Consider the following 20,478-nt stretch of genomic DNA (forward strand, 5'->3'; position numbering starts at 1 on the left):
AAGTAGTATTAAGACGTTTATAAAACCAGTGATGACCACAGGCAGCCCTTAGCACCCCAAAAGATAACAAAAAGACAGTCCTCTTGTCTAAGAGAGTGGCTGTACCCTGTAATGTACCAATGTTATACATTTCTCATCAATTTTTATAGTCTCCCCTGATTAAATATATATTGACTCATAAAGTATTACCATCACATCAATTGTCACCAGATGGAAGCATATGTCATTTAAGTAAAACTATCATGTAAAAATGGCAGCTTGGTTGTTTAGAAGGTATAGCATGGTACCAGCCTTTCCCAAATTTCCCTAATGCATTAGCAATCTCATAGAAAAGTGCTAATCCTTCTGTACTAGTCTGCAGCCAAACGGCAGGAAAAGTCTTTAAACAACTATTTTTTCCCTTGGCTACATATTGGTATATATTCATGGTAAACAAAAGGTTTATTGATATAGAAGAAAACGTGTTGGTGGGTTAAATTTTTCCATATTACTAGAAGATTGAAGCTGAGGTCAGCTAAATAAGCTAAGCTCAACAAAACTATCCATTAAAAATTCAAATGAATATAAATTGCTATGATATAAAACTTACATCTTCAACATCATCATCTACATAGATGGGTACCATATTTGCATCACATTCTTTCTAAATGCTGTGTCTGGAATGCTGCTAGCTCATTCTTCCTTTTCATAAAAGACAATCACTAAGTTCCTAAAGCTCAGATATCTTAAGTTACTAATAGCATCAACTTGTAATCAACAAGTCTAGGGACATTTAAAAACCACCCTGCTGGCTGGGTGTGGTGGCTCATGCCTGTAATCCCAGCACTTCCGTAAGACCGAGGCAGGAGGATCTCAAGGTCGGGAGATCGAGACCCTGGTCAACCTGGTGAAACCCTGTCTCTACTAAAAATATAAAAATTAGCTGGGCATGGTGGCGTGTGCCTGTAGTCCCAGCTACCTGGGAGGCTGAGACAGGAGAATCACTGGAACCCAGGAGGCGGAGGTTGCAGCGAGCTGAGATGGCACCACTGCACTCCAGCCTGGCGACAGAGCAAGACTCCATCTCAAAAAAATAAAAACAAACAAAAACATCCTGCTCCAGAAAAAGGAAAAGAGAGAGAGGGAGGGAAGGAGGAAGGGAGGGAGGGAGGGAGGGAAGGAGGGAGGGAGGGAAGGAGGGAACAAAGGGAGGGAAGGAAAGAAAGAAAGAATGAGAAGAAAATACTTATTTTTCTAGGAGGAGCACAGAAATCCATTCTCTATGTTAACTATCCTGATTGTGTAGACACTGACTAGACTATTAAAACCATCCAGTAACTGATAGGTAAATGCTCATTTGTTGACTGCAGCAGTGTATAGCAGCAGACAGAAGCTGTGAGGGAAGCCATCCTTCCTCGCTAATATAACATGTAGAACTTGCTGCTACTGCAACACTTAATGCTCACAGTACCGAGTTATCTTTAATGCAAACACACATTTTCTGCCTTGCTTCTATGTTTTCCATTATAATGCAACACAAAAAGAGTGTACATTTCATTCCATCCCTACAAGGTTTGCATAAGCACTTCCAAGTCAGACTAAATATTGTATTGCTCTTATTACAGTGGATAAATATTTTAAAGTTTAGGAATTAAATATTTTATTTTTTCAGTATGCTCTCTGCAACTATTATGGACTTTTCACAGCTTCTTCATTCATGGGAAATCTGTAGGGTTTCCTGTTTTAAATGAAAGGCTGTTATTTGTTTCCCCAAACAGAAACAGATCAGAGTTAACAAATACGTTCAATAAATCACTTCTTACCTGATGTTAATAAGAACACCATACTTCTCTACATAAAGAAAGAGACTTTTCTACAAGGCATGTATCTTTTCTTATAATAAAAGTTTGCTAACAAAAAAATGAATCAAGTACATCTTTAAGTATACAATTACTCTCTTCATTTGTATAACAGCAGGTTGTTTTTTGTTTTGTTCTGTTTTGTTTTTTGGCATCCATCTCCTTACTTGACACAGGTATTTCTCACACTAAATTAAGACAACCTATCCTGAGAAAAGCATGTCCTGAGCTGTTTGGTTGAAATTTTCCCCAAAATCCAAGAGGCTGTTTAGACATTTGCCTTAAAAGAAGTAGACTAATTATGTCAACTGATTTATTAATAGGTGAAGTTCTTTGTCCAATTATTAAAAGTACAAAGAGATAAGGGAGCAATTTAAATGTCTAATGCACCTCAAAACCTTTTTTTTCCCAAAGGCAATTATAATTGTAAGCAAAATAACTCTAGATAGGCCCCTTAGGTTTCAATCCGGTTTAAAGAAAATCATAACAATAACATTACCTCATTGGCCAGGTCCAGGAGCACTGGGGCAGCTCCATTTTTTACCACTCCATTCAAGTACCTAGACAAGACAAAGCCAAGTGGTAATGCAGCGACAAGAAAAGGCCAGCACAGACTTGTCAGCATCCCCTGTGTGTGTATACGTTTCTCCTGGGCAAATGCCATGCTCAACTCTAGTTTCAAGGCTTTTAAATCTAGTTTCAACTCTAGTTTTCCTATGACAGTAAGCTACTGTCATAGGAAAGCACTGAAGGGAAAAATAACCAAAACAACTCATCTTAAAACCACTGGAAGCTAAGAAGCTGAGGGTGGGGGCAGGAGATGTAAATACTTAGGTCTCCTTTTTTTCTTTCACCTCCCAACATATAAAGTAAATAAGAGGAACTATCCATATCATTCTGCCTTGCCTCTACCACAGACAACCATTGCATGGAAAGGACAGAAGTTGACTTCTATATAGTTTGAGAAAAGCATTCAAACACCCATCTCGCCATTTCCTCTGTTTCATAGGGCTGCTTGACACCTTATTAAGAAAACAATGGAACAGACATGTCATCAGTGGGTCAGCACACCTGTGACAGGCAATATAAGCCATCACCTTACCTGCCCTGGATTTCTGTAAGAACCTCCCGCTCTCATTATCCTCTCACTCCATATGGAAAAAAACTACAAAACTCCCCCAAAATACCCAAACAAAACAAAACCCCTAACATGGAAGCTAGGGTGATTAAAAGAAAATAAAACAGAAATTTGGATGTGTCATTCTCCTCCTTAACACACTTCAAGGCCCCACATTAAATCTCAAGGTTAAATTATAACCATTTAACAGCTCTTGAAAGGGTCTTCATAATCTGGTTCCTACCTACTCTACTCTGCCAGTCTCATCTCTAGTCACAGTCTCCCACTCCTGTCCCTCACCTGGATAACTCACGATTCAATTCAGATGTCACCTTCTTCAAGCCACTACCATATAAGACTAAGTTAAGTGCTCCTCATATGTAATCAAGGAATACCTTGCACATCTTTCTATCATGTAACGTAGCATATTGTATATGCCTATTATCTGGCTACCTCAGACCTATCCCTCCCTGTAATGTTGAAAGCCTCATGAAGGTTGAAGAATTGTATTTTATTCCACTTATTATACCTTGCATGTACTTCATTTATAGTAGGTGATTATATAATAAAAATACACCTTATATTTTTCCTTTAATAAATGAACAATTAAATAATTTTTTAAAACCATACTGGACAAGAAAGCAGAATAAGGTATGGACATTTTCCCTACAGTATATTAGAGTGAATAAGTTCTGGATATTTGCCTTAGAGTAAAAAACAAAGTCAACAGGTGAGGTCTTTCACATAACTGCCAGGAGCAGGTACTAAATTATATTATTTCATGAGTATATTTATAAAGTTGTATAATTTTCCTGTAAGCAATGTGGTGTAACAGCAAATTATTTAAGATGGGGAGAGCCTGTGATCATTATAACTTCAAAATAAGTCTAACAAAGCCATTTTCCATATACTGGGACTAGCCTTGAATATATTATTTGGGAAACTAATTAGGAAATAAGGACTTTCAGAAACAAGATGAAAAAGAAAAAGAAAACAAGGCAGATGTGCTTTAGAGAAAGGTCCCTGGGAAATAGGTCTGTTAAGAACCTCACATCAATTTTCACGAACAAGTCCACTGCACTGATACAACCCAAGGAACCAATCAATTCAGTAGAGTCAGACCAGCTAATTGGGTGTTTGTAACCACCGGAAGTGCATATTACTGAGGGTTCTGATTTTGGGTCAGCGTATTAAGGCTACACCGATATTGGGATATCTTTACAGCTTTCTACTTCAGTTTCAGTACCCAACAAATATTTTGGAATGCTGTGTGTCAGGTCTTATTCCAGGTTCTAAAGGACCACCAGGGAAGAAAAGAAAAAAAAACCATTCATGGTCCCACCATCACAGACATTATATTACAGTGATGACACAAACAATAAAAAGACAGGGAGATAAATATACAGAATAATGGTATATGCTAGAATAAAATGTAAACTTAGATGAGAAGCTCAGGAAGCCCCTCTCTGAGGAGGTGACACTTGCATAGAAACCAGCATGAAAAGGAGGTGCATGCCATGGTAAGAGGTGACTGTAAATAGTGAAAGAGAGTAGCTAGATGCCCAACTACCTCTTATATCAGACAGCTGTTGCTTTAAGTCAAAATGACATGGCTTCATGTAAAAGTTGCATCAATCATTAGCCTCCTAATGACCAATGAAGCACTTCTATTAAGTTTAAAGAAATAGAAGGTGGGTAAAAAATAATAACCCCCTGTTTCTATGCATTCTATGGAATATTAAAAGCATAATCATACTTAATACTGTGGAAATTCCTAATTATGAGGTTGGTAAAGCTTCCCAGTTGGTCATATAAAGAAACCAAACCCCACGGCACTGATAAAACCCATCTGGGCTCTCTTAGCTGGTAAATAATAAAGCTATGGAACCCTGAGAAAGAACCCTGATCCCTCAAGGCCTAGTGAGGTGCCGCATATGTTGAACTTGGTGGATCTGCTCTGAATGTATATGTTTTCCAATCTGTTTCCCAACAATGTCCTATAATACTTCATAAGTGCTAGGAAAAAAAATTAAGTTTAATTTGAGGTTATATTTGTCTTTTCTGGAAACTTTAATTATCCCCCACATCTAAGTGACAGATCAGGCTTTATTTAAATTTTCAGATATGCAATCAAAGGAACATACTAACTACAGAAAACATTCCATAAAGACATAATTAGAAAATCCTAATACCACCTTTCTCTGCATCCTCATGGTATCTTGTGCAAACTTACAGCATTGCACTTTTCACACTGGTATAATATAGTTTGCTCCTGTTTCCAGCTAGCCTGAACGTTCTTTGGGGTAGGGCTACACAAATGAATGCTGAATCTTCATCCAACCTTGGCAAAGATCTGAATTGCAATTGGGATATAAGGACGTCACTCTCAACACTACATTAAGGTGACCTGGGCTCCATTCCTAACACCCAGAAGAATTCATGTGTCTCCGCATTCTTACTAGCATTGAGTTGATATCAATTAAGAATTCAAAGTCTGTATCCTTTTTCTTGTTGAGACGAAGTCTTGCTCTGTCACCCAAGCTGGAGTACAGCAGCATGATCTCAGCTCACTGCAACCTCCACCTCCTAGTTTCAAGCGATTCTCCTGCCTCAGCCACCCAAGTAGCTAGGATTACAGGTGTGTGCCACCACACCTGGCTAGTTTTTGTGCTTTTAGTAGAGACAGGGTTTCACCATGTTGGCCAGGCTGGTCTTGAACTCCTGACATCAGGGGATCTGCCTGCCTCGGCCTCCCATCAGAGTCTGTATTTTATGTGATTTCATCACAGTTAACAGAAACGTCATAACATCCAGATAGTAGAAAATGTTTTCTGGCTGGGCACGGTGGCTTACACCTGTAATCCCAGCACTTTGGGAGGCCAAGGCAGTGGATCACTTGAGGCCAGGAGTTTGAGACCAGCCTGCACAACATTGCAAAACCTTGTCTCTACTAAAAGCACAAAATTAGATCAACATGGTGGCGTGTGCCTGTAATCCCAAATACTCAGGAGGCCGAGACGCAAGAATCGCTTGAACCCAGGAGGTAGGGGTTGCAGTGAGCCGAGACTGCACCACTGCACTGCAGCCTGAGTGACAGAGCAAGGCCCTGTCTCAAAAAAATATACAATCATTAAAAAATTTCAAAAAACGTTTTCTCAAGCTTCTGAATTATTGAAGAAATTTCCTCGATTCTCCATGCTGTATATAAATAGACATAGCTCAAGAGTTTATTTTGAAAACAATCTCCATTCTTTCACACTGTACTAATGCCATTTCATTTCTAAACAGGAAACATTCTTGGTGAAATTTATTTAGGTTCGCCTAAATTGGTGCACAAGAGCCTATGTGCACATGCACACAGTTGGTCAGATGTGCAAGTCCCCATCAACAGTGGTTTAGAAATACTGTCTCCGTTTCCTCCCTTCCAGCACACTGGCCGAGGAGCCAGCTTTAGCAGCATTAGAAGATCAGATCAACACAACATTATTCAGATGTTCACATGTAAAAAACGTTGGCTTAAACACGATATTGGTAATATATATGTGATAAAATAGTTTCTGAAATTTTTGACCACTTTTTTGTTCAGTTAGCACCATCTATTTTACACTCATTATGCCCTGTTTACGATGCTAGAAACCAACAATACAAATGTAACACACGGTACCTGCCTTCAACTGTCAATTTTAGTGGGAAAAGAGCTGTGTATGGAAGTATGTAAAATGCAGCAAGAGAAGTGCTAACAGAGGTATGTTTATACAGAGTGCTGTGAGAGTTCCAAGAATTATCGATCTGGGGTATCTGGGGCAACTTGTTTATATAGTAGTCTAGAAACAAACTTATCACCTTTACTAGTTTGTAGGGAAGTGGAAGGTGTTCCAAGCTGAGAGAAAACACTCAGTGACAGGGCTGTGGATTTTCTTAGGCCACAGCATGGAGAACTTTGCCTTATATCTGAAATGAGTACCTACTAGTTTCATCTTAGATATGAATGAGTCGTTCACACTCAAAAAACATCATAAAATGAGCCTTCTTTGAGGATCTTTTAAGGATGATTTCACCCATACGATGTCTATTTGTTAGTCCTCCTGTAGCAAAGCTAGAGGATGATATACCTTCTGTATAAAGCAGTTTTAATTGGCAAATAGGCGTCAGGAATGGAGCCCAGGTCACCTTAATATAGCATTAAGGATGACATCCTTTTATCCCAATTGCAATTCAGGTCTTTGCCAGAGTTGGACGAGCGTTCAGTGTTCATTTGTTTTTGCGTAGCTCTATCCCAAAGAGTTTTCAGGCTAGCTGGAGACAAAAGCAAACCATTATACCGGTGTGAAAAGTGCAATGCTGTAAGTCTGCACAAGATGCTATGAGGATGCAGAGAAATATAGCATTAGGATTTTCTGATTTTATCTTTATGGAATATTTTTTGTAATTAGTTATGTTCCTTTGATTGCATATCTGAAAATTTAAATAAAGCCTGATCTGCCACTTAGATGTGGGGGATAACTAAAGTTTCCAGAAAACACCAATAAAACTTCAAATTAAATTTTTTTTTCCTAGCACTTACGAAGTGTTAAAGGATACAGTTAGGAAACAGATTGGAAAACAAACACATTCAGAGCAGATCCACCCTGTTCAACAGATGCAACCAGTACATTTCTAGACAGTAATTTGAGAATATATAATACTTTTTAAAAATGTTCACATTGTTTACACCAATAATTACATATATAGAAATGTTAAGAAACTCATGCAGAAATGCGGACCCATGCATCAAGATGTTTATCACAGTATTATTTACAATAATAGAACATTGGAAACATATGTACAACAAAGGGATTAATTCAGTAAATTATGATTCTTTCGTATGATGAAATAAGGCAATCAAAAAATGTTTACAAAAAGCCTTTTAAAAAATAATATATCATAGACGTTTTCCAAGCATAAAACTCTAGATTCACAATTGCTTATATAATATGACCACATCAGTATAAAAATGGGCTGACAAAAGACTAAAATGAAAAACGCCAGTAGGTATCTCTGAGTGGCACAATTATGGGCAATCATTCATTCCTTTTTAATATCATTACAAATGTGCTTGCTTTTCACAATAGCTGAGTATTACTTTATAAAAGAAAAAAATCAAATAAAATTGACATTAACATTTTCAAAATGCTTAAATATGTTTTGATATAACAAACACAATTTGGCTTTATTCTAATCTGCTGGAAAACAAACAAAAACCTTTTAAGGCCAATTTACCTTAGCACAGACAGGAACATTTGACCTGCACATTTCAAACAAAAGGCTACTGAGGTCAATTCATCTGAAAGGTAACAACATGGCCTGTCCCCAAGCACAAAATGCAGGGCACAAAGTCAGAGAGCAGGTTGGTAAAGTCAGAAAGTGCTCAGACTGCTTTCTTCTGCGACTCTCCATTACAGTCTAACTTCATGTTTTTGTTTCAAATGCTGTAACTCTTTGAAATAATTGAGACTGTCACATTTAAATAAATTTAAAGAAATGTATTTATGTATTCTCACTATTATCCACTCAGCTATTCATCATTGGGTATCCTTAAAGGTATTTATGTCTGGGCCGGGCATGGTGGCTCAGGCCTGTAATCCTAGCACTTTGGGAGGCCGAGGTGGGAGATCACTTGAGGTCGGAAGTTCAAGACTAGCTTGGGCAAGGTAGCAAGACCCTGCCTCTATAAAAAATTTTTTTTAAAAATTAGCTGGCCACAGTGGTGTGCACCTATAATCCCAGCTACTCAGGAGACTGAGGCAGTAGGATTGTCTGAGGCCAGGAGTTTGAGGCTGCAGTGAGTTATGATCATGCCACTGCACCTCAGACTAGGGGACAGAGAGAGAAACAGTCCCAAAAAAAAAAAAAAAAAAAAAAAAAAAAAAAGAAAGAAATATATTCATTTCTGACCTATAATATCCAGATAATCGAACAAAAGTATGTTCATACTTCAATTATTACATACACCTTTTAATGAAACTTAGATTTTAAATAGCAGCACCTAGTGATCCTAGACATCATCTATTAATAATTAAAACAACCTTCTTACAATGAGGCAAATGAGTATCAGAGGACAGCCCCAAGACCTGTTAGTGGATCTCCAATTTTCTAGGAAAAGAGCATACTTTCCTTTAAAATGCTTTATTTTCTTTGTACACGCTACAAGTCTTTAAAATCTGGATATAAAATCATACTTTTATATGACAGCCTAGGACTATAATGTTTACAAAGAAGAATGTATTTTTTGGCATGTAAATAACCCTTCAGTGCTTCTTTGAAGAGTCTGGATACCAACACAGTTGCAGGCCTTATAGCACTTCATGGGCCATTCTTAATTTCATATGTATAATTTAGGTTATGACTTTAATTTGAATGTCAATTTCACCAACAAGGTTATGACTTTCGAATAAATCATTAAACTTCACAGGTTTTGTTTAGAGAGGATCTCTCATAGACACAAAAGTGTGTGTGTGTCTGTGTCTATGTGTATATAATGGGTGCATGTATCTTTAATAGGTATTACTACTCCAAACAAAGTGTATCTTTTACTACATATGGAAGAGTGAGTAATATATATATATATTTTTTTTGAGACGGAGTTTCGCTCTTGTTACCCAGGCTGGAGTGCAATGGCGCGATCTCGGCTCACTGCAACCTCCGCCTCCTGGGTTCAGGCAATTCTCCTGCCTCAGCCTCCTGAGTAGCTGGGATTACAGGCACGTGCCACCATGCCCAGCTGATTTTTTGTATTTTTAGTAGAGACGGGGTTTCACCGTGTTGACCAGGATGGTCTCGATCTCTTGACCTCGTGATCCACCCGCCTCGGCCTCCCAAAGTGCTGGGATTACAGGCGTGAGCCACCGCGCCCGGCAGGCAAGAGTGAGTAATTTTTTTTAAAAAAATCTAACTTCTGTGATGTTTCTGTTCAATATCCCTTTCTTGATTCCAAATAAAATGACTTCACCAAAATATGACACCAATATTTTATCCACACATTTATTCCATTCATAAAATTTTTACACATAAAAATCATTCATCTAAAATCAGTGGTGTCACTCTCTCCACAGAAAGGTTCCTCTGTCAATCTTAAGTATAATAATTTAAGAGCAGATTTCAAACAGCTTTCATTTCCAATGTGCCCTTGAAATATTTAAGAAACCAACCAACAATTTCTAATGCAAACCATTACCATTTACTGTTATAAATTATTCAGTCATACTACAATGACAATATAAATTTTAGAATTAAAAAAATCAGAGTCTTTTTAAAGATTCTGTTTATTTCAGAACAAGAAGTTGAAAACTATTTATAATAAATTAGGCTGAAATTAAAATATCTCCTCGATACTATGCTGTTGATTTAATACCCAAGATTGACTTTTAAAAATATAAAATCCCCTTTAAAATGTGACAGTTACACACTATATCTCCATGTGCCTTTACTTGATATGTCCTTTTTCCTTTCTAAAATGGTTATCTTAATATCTATCATGCCAAAATACAATGGCATCCAAATTCAATCTTATTTTTTCAACTTGCTAATCTAATGAAAATTGGTTTGAGAACTTTCAAATACATGTAGATATATGTATATATGAGCATATGCATGTAGACAAAATATGCACTTATATAATGTTTCAAGTAGTCAACTGAGATTTCATAATATTTAACTACATCTCCAACAGTATGTGTGTGTGCGCGCGCGCACACACACACACACACACACACACACACACAGTCAAGACAGCCTTACCATATTCTTCAGATCTACGAAACAAAGCATTTGAAAATTCATTCAAAAACATACGAAAACTTTTGAATAAAAGACTTAAAACAGAATGTCTTGAGATATGATATAGAAAATTAATAACCTAACTTATTCACAGTTATTATTACAATTAATAGGTACTATGATACCCTCTAGTGGGGCAGGAAGGTCATACCTCTGGTAATAACTTTCAATTGCTTCTGAAGTATGATGTTTGGCATGCGTTCTTTTAATGTGTTTCTGAAAAAAAAAAAAAAAATCCTTGTTATATCATAGATGAGGTTCAAAACAAGAATGACGTATTTCTTGATCCCAATGACTAGCACATAGGGAACAATGAATAATAGTTTGGGGATTTTGGTAATGGCAGGACTTCTTTTCCTTCTCGTCTATGAACCTATGCATTTTAATCTCTATTGCTTGGCTGGATGTCTTCAGACTGTACCACAAGGTACAGTATATATGTAAAAGCCAACAGGGTCATAGTAATTGAATGTAAATAAGTTTGCTTAGGGCTGCAGAGGGCAAAGAAAAACTTGTTCCCTCTTTCAACCTTTGTATTAATTTTCCCTCGATTCAATTCCATCTAAGTCCTCTGCACTGTGGTTTTACAATCCAATTGCCATTTTTAACCAGGAAGAACATTGCTTAAAAACAACTTATTTGAAAACTACAAAAAGTAATTCCATAGAGACTTGCCACTTGACTGACACCTGTCATCTTATGATAAATGACTCCATTTTCTGCCTCTCTTGCCTTCTGCCACTCCAGCAATGGTCATTTATCATCATCTCTGTCAGCAATGGAAAGCAGCACTGACAGTGCAAGTCAGCAAACATTTAGCACATGGAACCACGCAACACAGGGAAATTATTATTGTCAGAATAATAATGGTTTAGCATAATTTATTACAGGTCCACCAAATAAGCAAAGGCTAGATGTTATTAGACAGATGGATGGGTAGGCTTGGCAGGCCTCCACCGAGACGCAGGCGGTGCTTGATGTGGAAAGGAGAACATCCTCCAACCCAATCAGAGAGCTGGCAGTTCAATTACAAAGAAATAAAGGGACATTCATCATTCAATTAGGCACCTGTCAACCCTCACAAAGGAGAAAACTTCTAACCTGGTACTCCTGGGAGAAGATGCTCAGCAGAGTGGCCTGCGATTGACTGGAACAAATAAAAGAAGGACAAAGTTAATTACTGGAGTGCACGGCAAAGAAACAAAAGAGAAAGGAGCTTCAAAGGTAGGCCTGCTGCCCTGTAATCTAACAGAACATGAAAACAAGTGTGGAAAAGTTGTTCCAGATGAACACCTCAAACAATGGCTTCCTGCTGCTGGGTCAAGGACAGAGAAAAAGGGAAAGGGGAAAATACAGATGGTCTCAAAGCAACTATCCCATTATTTGGATTTTTTAAACTTTAGAATGATTGTAAATCATATTTGTAGAATGCAATGGTGTTAAAAAAGGGACCACAAGAAAGCAAGGCTTATTTTTGTTAATAAGTGACACAGTTCAATCTCATAAACTGTAGACAACATGCACTTCTTTCACTGACAATGTTCTGAAATTAATTTTGTTAGCAGACAGGTATTCTCCTCTACAGCTATCCCAGTTTCAGAGGGAAAACTCTGGTCTTTGCTAGAAGTAGCACAGTGACCACGGGAACATTCCCACTGATACTGGCATGCTATGAAAATAGAAGCTTTCACAGCAGGAAGCAGAGGTCCTTGGAGTGAATCGTTCCTAAAGGCTGCCCTAAGCCTTATTCATCTAAGACAACACACAATGTCAAACACCTGGCAATGAAGCAAACTGAAAAAATGTTCTTCACAAGTGGGAATTTTCCTTTTGCAATTGTTAACATTTAGCAATGGCATGGAATTTTTCTTTCTCTAAAAAGCAGTCAATACCCACTGCTACTCTTTTCCACTGTCCTCTATAGTCAGGTCTACCTTATATCTTGAAAACAATTATTTCCATTTTCCTCCTAATGCTACCTGAATAGATGACATTTTAAATAATTAGACTTTTATAGTATGCCAAAGTACTGTGAATACATTTTTTCTATTTATAAATGAAACAACCTCTTAAGCTCATCAAAGGTAATTTGGGGAGTGTGAAATAAAGTGACACCGTATTTGTTTACCCACTGTCTTAGTGTTGTCATCTTCTAGATAACATTACAAATTTGGCTTCTAACACTTTCTACCCTTACCAAATTACAAGACTAGGTTAAAAAAAATACCATTAATTTTCACCAAGGAAACTGATGCATTATTAAAGGACGATTTCAATAACTCAAAAGTACAGAGAAATGATTAAATACAATTATAAATTCATTATAGTCTGATTTTTTCAATTTCCCTTTAAAATTGAAAAGCATCTTTGAAAGAGCCAATTTTATGTAAGCATCTTCCTATTTTTCCTGGCTCAAGTGAGCTTAACATCCAAATCACAGACCCTAGTAGGGTTGCTGAAACTAACCTTCTGGGAAAAAAAGAAAAAGACAAAATGAAGCCCAAATCTTTGTAAACCACTTAATAAATTAATGTTAGATATTTATATGCCATAAATAGACCCCCTCTTCAATATACAGCAAAATATATTTATGTTATTAACCATTTAATGGTACACAAAATGTCATTATTTATGCTTCAAAACAGATGATAGAAATAAATATATTTGGAATGAGAAAGTCAGGGACCAATGGCTAATGAGAAGAAAACTAGACTGTAAATAAAATATACCGTAATTATAGATGCCCAGAATGGGAAGACTAAGAGGCAGTTGGAGAAATAAGTTCAAGAATAAATAGTTCACAGTGACAAGTTGGTCAGGAGTTGAGGGTACTGTATAAACCAGGGATAGGACAATGCCTTTAGCTAGAAAAATGTCTTCAAACTGCTTAGAATTCAATTCAGCTAAAACCACGGACACAGCCTGTGGAGGAACTCGGTTTTTCTATGGCTGAGAGGGTTAGAGAGATTTTGCCAGCTTTCACTGGGGTTTGTAAAAACTGGCTAGAACTATTAATAAAAAAAGAAAATGACGTACGTATACATGGTAACCAGACTTGGGTCCAAAACACTTTGGTTTTGTTTGACTAATCCAAAGCTGTAGAGAATGAAGTGACCTTTGCTATATAACCTGCCAGCCAACTATCTGTTTCTGTAAGTGCTAACCTTATCGAAGAGCGTTCTGATAAAATGTCACACCATAAGGAGCAGGGAAGTAGTTTTAGTATAACCAAGACATTGACTTCACTTGTGTATGATTTTTACTTTCTTCCAATGTGTTAATGCTGAGAAGGGACAATGGAAGGAGAGACTGCAGGTCAGGAGAGGAACTGAGTCCCATGATCTCAAGGCTATCGTTCTGAGGAACTTACCACCTCTACCCTGCCCCACTGTACCCTCTCCCGGTGTTTGATCCATTTTGGCCAAGGAGAACACAAGTTACAGCATACATTCAACTTTACTAAGTTCACAAGAAATATGGTTTCCACCTAAAGAGGAGAGGAGAAAGATTCTGTACAACTGAAAGGTCTACACTGAACATCACAGTCCATCATTCAACAGTACCACTGTGCATCTACAATGTCCTAAGGTAACATGTTTGGGAAAATACGCCATCAGAATCAAAGAACTAAATAAGATGGACAGGAGTTGATTTAGAAGAGATTTTCAAGTATACACACAAAAGTACACATATAAAAAAGGCAAAAATTACAACACTGTCAAGTATTCACATTTTTTTAAATAGAAAATCAAGTAAATCATACCCTGAATCTTTACATTTTATACCACTTAGCATATATGGGATTTTAAATTTACATAATCAAAAATGCAGTCATTTAATTTGTACCAAACACCCAAGATGTAGTATTAAAACCCCATCAAAACAGTTTTGCTTATATTTTTCCCATGCTACTCTCCCAGATTTAGCTCTGCACCCTGCAGCTGACTGGGTGAAGGAAAGCATGTGAGGGGACCCAAAGAATGGCTTTGTAAAACCCTGTTCAAGTCTGGAACGGCAACAGCCATGCTGCAGCAATGTGGAAACAGCCCTCAAGAAAAAACCAGCACCGTGAGGATGGCAGACAGAATATGGAAAGAGCTTAGGTCCTTGAGGACACTGTTGAACTGCTCGAGAGACCATGGAATTGAACTGACCAGCCTCCATTCTTACTCTGTGAAAGAATACATGTCTATTTTTTTTTTAACCTCCAAACCAAAGAAATAAAACTCTTCCCAGGCTTCTGTGTTCTCTAGTAAGGTGGAGAAATGATGAAGGGCTTGGAGACAAGGTGCTCCATAATGGTGGCACATGTACAAGACAGAACACTTGAGAGGGGTTATCTATTTCCAAAATTTCTAGTTCTCCCTTTAGCTGACGGCTATACTTGGCTTCCCTAAAATTGTTCTTCTGTCACTGAGTTACTAAATTGATGTGCCTTGAGATCATAAAATGGTGTGTGATTTTCCCATGTAGAGTTTAAACATTAATGGGGTACTATTTGTTCTCATGTTATACTGCATTCAACCTTCTTCAAATGCCTGATATATAAACAGGCAACAAACTAGTTCCTCATGTGATATTTAACTCAATGTGCTCCCAAGGCCACCCAGCTAAGATACTCAATGATGTGAAAGAGCATCGGAGAGTTGGGAGAGTACAGAATAGACTAAGAGGAGAGCTGGGCACAGACTTAGTTGCCATATAATAATCATATAAAGTTGAGGTCCTTATGTTTTCACATGGAGACCTAATGCATGCAGAATCTTAGAAGATATCGCACGCTTTATGTTCCTCCTCTTCTTGAGTATGCAATCTCTGAAAAAAACCATAAGGAAGTAAATGCCCTTATCTTAAAGCTCCTTTTCTATAGAAGCTAGGAAGCTTAAATGTGTACACTCTACTAGGCTCAAAATTCTCTGAGAAAAATAAAAAAAATATATTATTTCTGGAGCTCAGGAAGAAGCAAACCAATTCAAGAGAGATAAAGCAGAATACTCCTACAACGCATTATACTTGCATATATTTGGACATCTCACAATTGCTAGGCATAACCTCTCTAAATCTGTGAGGAATACAATGGAACACTGGCTGTCCACAGTTAATGATTCAGAGTGCTAGTCAAGACATATTTTCTATAAAAGCAATGCAGCTACATTCTCCTGACCACCCTCCCCTTGACAAACCTACATACAAATTTGAAATGTAGAGCCATTTTCCCCTCTGAAATCAAAATAGAATGCAACAAGATAGCAAGACGTGACACAATACTACCACAAACTTTGGTTATTTTTCAGGAACACAATGTAAAGCGGAAAATAATGTGTAGAGAAATTACTGAGAGGAAAAAAGGGAAAAATCTGTAAACTAAATTCAAGACATAAAAATGTATCCATCTTATCTCTCACCCTGTATCTTTTCTTCCTAATTTCCAACTTCATATCAAGAATGCAAACATTTTATGCCTAACCACAGCAAATATCCCCATAAATGATTACTAGGTAGATGGCAACATTAAGCTTTGTAGTAATCAACTATTAAAAAAAAACTTCTTAAAAACTATAGGTCAAATATAGAGTTCAACATCAGTATCTGTTGGGGGGGATTGGTTTCCGAACCCTCATGGATATCAAAAGCTGTGGATGTTCGAGTCACTTACATAAAATGGCAAAGTATTTGCATATAACCCATGCACATTCTCCCATATACTTTAAATCACCTCTTGATTACATATAATACCTACTACAATATAAATGCTATGTGAACAGTTGTGAATACTGTTTTGGGTTTGTTGTTGTAGCTGTTTTGTTTTTTGTTAGTCTTTGAGACAGAGTCTTGCTCTGTCACCCAGGCTGGAGTGCCGTGGCACAATCTTGGTTCACTGCAACCTCCACCTCCCAGGTTCAAGAGATTCTTCTGTCTTAGCCTCTAGAGTAGCTGGGAATACAGGCATGCGTCATTGTGCCTCGCACACATACAAAACACAAAATTTTTGTATTTTTAGTAGAGAAGGGTTTTCATTATGTTGGCCAGGCTGGTCTCTTCACTCCTGTTCTCAGTTGAACCGCCCACCTTGGCCTCCCCAAGGGCTGGGATTACAGGCGCAAGCCACTGCACCCAGCCTGGTTTTTTATTTGTATTTTTTGTTGTTGTTGCAGGGTTGCTTTTATTGTTTTGTTTCCAACCCCCAAATATTCTCAATCTGTTGTTGGCTGAATATGCCAATATGGAACCCACATATATAGATGGTGAGCTGTATATATAAGAAAAATGTGGTTACTGCCCCAGACTTTCAACTACTTTTTCTGGTAAACTGAAGATACGTTCAAACAGCTCTATAACTGCATTTGCGCTTGATGCTGTGCTGGCACTTAATTTTATTCTCACAACAATCTTCTGAGGTAGGTACTGCTATCCTCCTTATTTTAAAGATGGAGAAATGAAGGAAGAGAAGTTAAGTAAAATACACAATTAAACAGCTAGAAGGGCAGTGGAGCTGAGAATCAAAATTTGGATCCAATTCCAGAGCCCACACGCTTCATCACAATGCTACTCTGCCTTCCTAACAGTTCCCAGAAAAGGGTTCCGCAAATCATGTATGCTAATACGCTGCTTAAGCATGTATATGTTACATTACATTCCAAACAACCCTGAAATGTGGGGCATGTTACTTTTTTGCTAGAAAATTGAAGACACAGGAGGTCAAGTGTTTTGACCAAATTCCATGGCTTTAGACAATATTCCCTTTTTAAGAAATCAAATTGCAGTTTTCCTTTAACTTCATAAAAAAATGTTCGTTTATGTGTTTAAAGATAAAGGAACTACTGACTGCAGGAAAACAGTCAGGGATTAAGACTGTGTGGTCACTGGGGTCTGTTGGGGGAGTGGCTGGGGTGGGACAGCAGAGGGTGGGGAGGGATAACATTGGGAGAAATACCTGATGGAGGTGATGGGGGGGCGGGGAATAGGGGCAGCAAACCACCACGGCATGTGTGTAACCCATGCAACAATCCTGCAAGATCTGCACATGTACCCCAGAACTTAAAGTACAATAAAAGAAAAAAAAAGACTGTGTGGTAATTTCCATTATTCTCCCTGTAGCAATATTGCTGGAAGTGTGTCTATCTGACTACTTATGTATCTTTTGCTCAAATGTTATTCACTTCATATTAACTATAAAGCAGCTTTAAATCCTTCCCTGAACAAGGCAGGCAAATATAAATAATCGAGTCATCTTCTCTACAGAGGATGTAGGGGTCTTCTGCAAATGTTAATTTTATAAAACAATATTCAACGTAGAGTTTCCTAGTTATAAAATAGTGCATCTTCTGTGTCAAATTCAGACGTCCACTCTTAGAATTCATTCTGGACTATAATTTTCCTGTGTTTTTGCTCTAAATCTGATGTGTATGAATCTGTTTATGTTTATCTATACACACACACACACACACTCTCTTAAAAATTGTGCGTTAAACATACTTTTTTGTAACATGCTTTCATAAGATACTAATATTTATCCATGTTATTATATATTCCTTATTAAAATTATTTTTATTGGAAATAAAACACAAAAACCCACATGGATCAAATGCACAGCCCAATGAATTAACCTTTTTTTAAAAAGCATATAACCACTTACGTTAACAAACAGAACACTGCCAGCACCCCAAGAGATAACGCATTCAACCACTACCCTCCCTCCCTCTCACAATGATCCAATTCTAATCTTTGTTTTTCTTGACAGTTTTACCACCCAAATATGTACCCTCCCTTAGGTTCTACAGGTTAGTTTTGCCTGTCTGTAAACTTTATGTTAAGTGCATTACACAGCATGCACTCTGCATCTGGCTTCTTTCACTCACCAATATGTCTGTGAGAGTTAGCCATGCTAATATAAGGGCAGTTAATTCATTTTCATCACTTGTAGCATATTCTATCGAATGAGTATATCCTAAATTTATCTATTGTATTGTTGACTATTACTACTGTGAACTCACTCCTGTGTGAGTCTCTTTGTGTACAAGCACACGCATTTCTGATGGGTATAAACGTAGGAGTCGAATTCCAGGTCATCTGTCACGCAGGAGTCTAATTCTGGGTCATCGACATGCACATCTCCACTTTAGCAGATACTGTCAAACAATTTTTCAAGTGTTTGTAACAACTTTAAACTCCCACCAACAATACAGAAAAGTTCCCACTACTGTACATCCTCATCACACTTTCTCTCAATCCACAGTTTGCCTTTTCATTGTCTTTGTGGTACCTTTTGAAGTACAAAACTTTTTTATGTTGATGAAGTCCAATTTATTCTTTTGTTTTAGTACTTTTTGTATCTTGTCTAAGAAATTTTTGCTTACCCACTTTCATGCAGATATTTTCATACATTTTTCCAGAAGATTAATAGCTTTGGCTTTTACATTTCGGTCTATGGTCTACCTTCAATTAATTTTGTGTGTTAAAGCAGGAATCACTGTTTGTTTTCATTATTTCCATACAAATATAAAACTGACCACACGTGTTAGTGCCTCTGAGGAAGCCAAATATCTGAGAATCTATTTTGGGACTTTCCAATCTGTTCCACAGATTTGTATGTTTATCTCTACAATAGATATCACACCATTTTGATGACTGTAGTTAAACCAGGTGCACTCAATGTAGGTACTAAAATATTCAGGTTTAAATCTATCATCTTACTAAATGGTATCGTCTTATCTACTACATGTACCATTTCTCTCCATTCCTGGGTACTTTTCATATGATTCAATGTTTATTCACTACTTTTCCACTTGCAACTTAAAGGTTACATACTCTTTTACTGTTCCTTTAACAATCACTCTAGAAAGCCATGTTGCCTCCTCAATTTATCAAAATGTATTATTAACTGGTAATTTATTGCTTCCTGGAAAATATAAAAAACATTGCAACACTATTGAAAGTTCCCCCTCCAGGAATATAGGATGCTATTGAAACTGTCTGTATATTTCTTAAATCTCAGAAGACATTGCTACTATTTCAAGTATCTTTTGCTTATTCAGATTTACTTAAAGATGTTTCATCTCATTGTTCTTCATTCCTTCCTTCCCTTCCACTCTTTCATTTCCATTACATTCTTTTAATAATTCTACCAAGGCAGATTTGTTGATGATGTCAGGCAACAACCTGTGGCTCTTTGCAATGACAATCTTAGTCCTCTATCTGGCTTTAATATTTTCTTTTATCTTTGCTTTTTACAAGTTTCAACTACAAAAATCCTGCTTAGAATTTGTTGAACTTCACTATGTAGCTCCGTGCCTTTCATTGTTTTGGGAATATACTCTACCATAATTTCTTCAGCATTGCTTTTGCATTCAAGCTCCTCCCCTTGAGACTCCCAATGACTCTGTCAGCCTTCTCTACTGTATCCTCTATTTCTTAGTTTCTCTTCATACTTTCCACCCTTTTCTTATTATATGTTGCATTCTGGTACTTTCTTGTGACCCACCTTCCAGTGTACTAATCCTCTCTTCAGTAATGTCTAATTTACCTTTAAACTGATCCACTGAGTTAAATTCATCCAATATTGATTGCTGTATTTTTCAGTTCTAAATTTTCTATTTGATTCTTCTTCATATAAATTCCCTGCAGAATGTTTCAATCTCTTTTTTAACTCTTTGAATAAAGTACAATTCTAGTAATTCTGTTTGGTAGTTCCAATAACTGGATCTTCTT

General features: G+C 37.2%; 1 protein-coding gene across 2 annotated transcripts in view; it reads right to left on the bottom strand.

The window, feature by feature from the left end:
* CUNH15orf41 (chromosome unknown C15orf41 homolog) overlaps positions 1-20,478 on the bottom strand; it is a 227,978-nt gene that overhangs the window by 153,946 nt on the left and 53,554 nt on the right. For both annotated transcript variants that reach the window (XM_032261221.1, XM_032261220.1), the window contains exons 2-4: positions 11,872-11,917; positions 10,922-10,986; positions 2,338-2,398 (exon numbers count right to left, since the gene is read on the bottom strand). In XM_032261221.1, the coding sequence (XP_032117112.1) occupies positions 2,338-2,398; positions 10,922-10,986; positions 11,872-11,917 (172 nt within the window). The remainder of the gene's footprint in view (positions 1-2,337; positions 2,399-10,921; positions 10,987-11,871; positions 11,918-20,478) is intronic.

Source organism: Sapajus apella, unplaced genomic scaffold (assembly GCF_009761245.1).
Source record: "Sapajus apella isolate SASKATOON/1434 unplaced genomic scaffold, GSC_monkey_1.0 scaffold122, whole genome shotgun sequence".
NCBI classification, from domain to species: domain Eukaryota; kingdom Metazoa; phylum Chordata; class Mammalia; order Primates; family Cebidae; genus Sapajus; species Sapajus apella.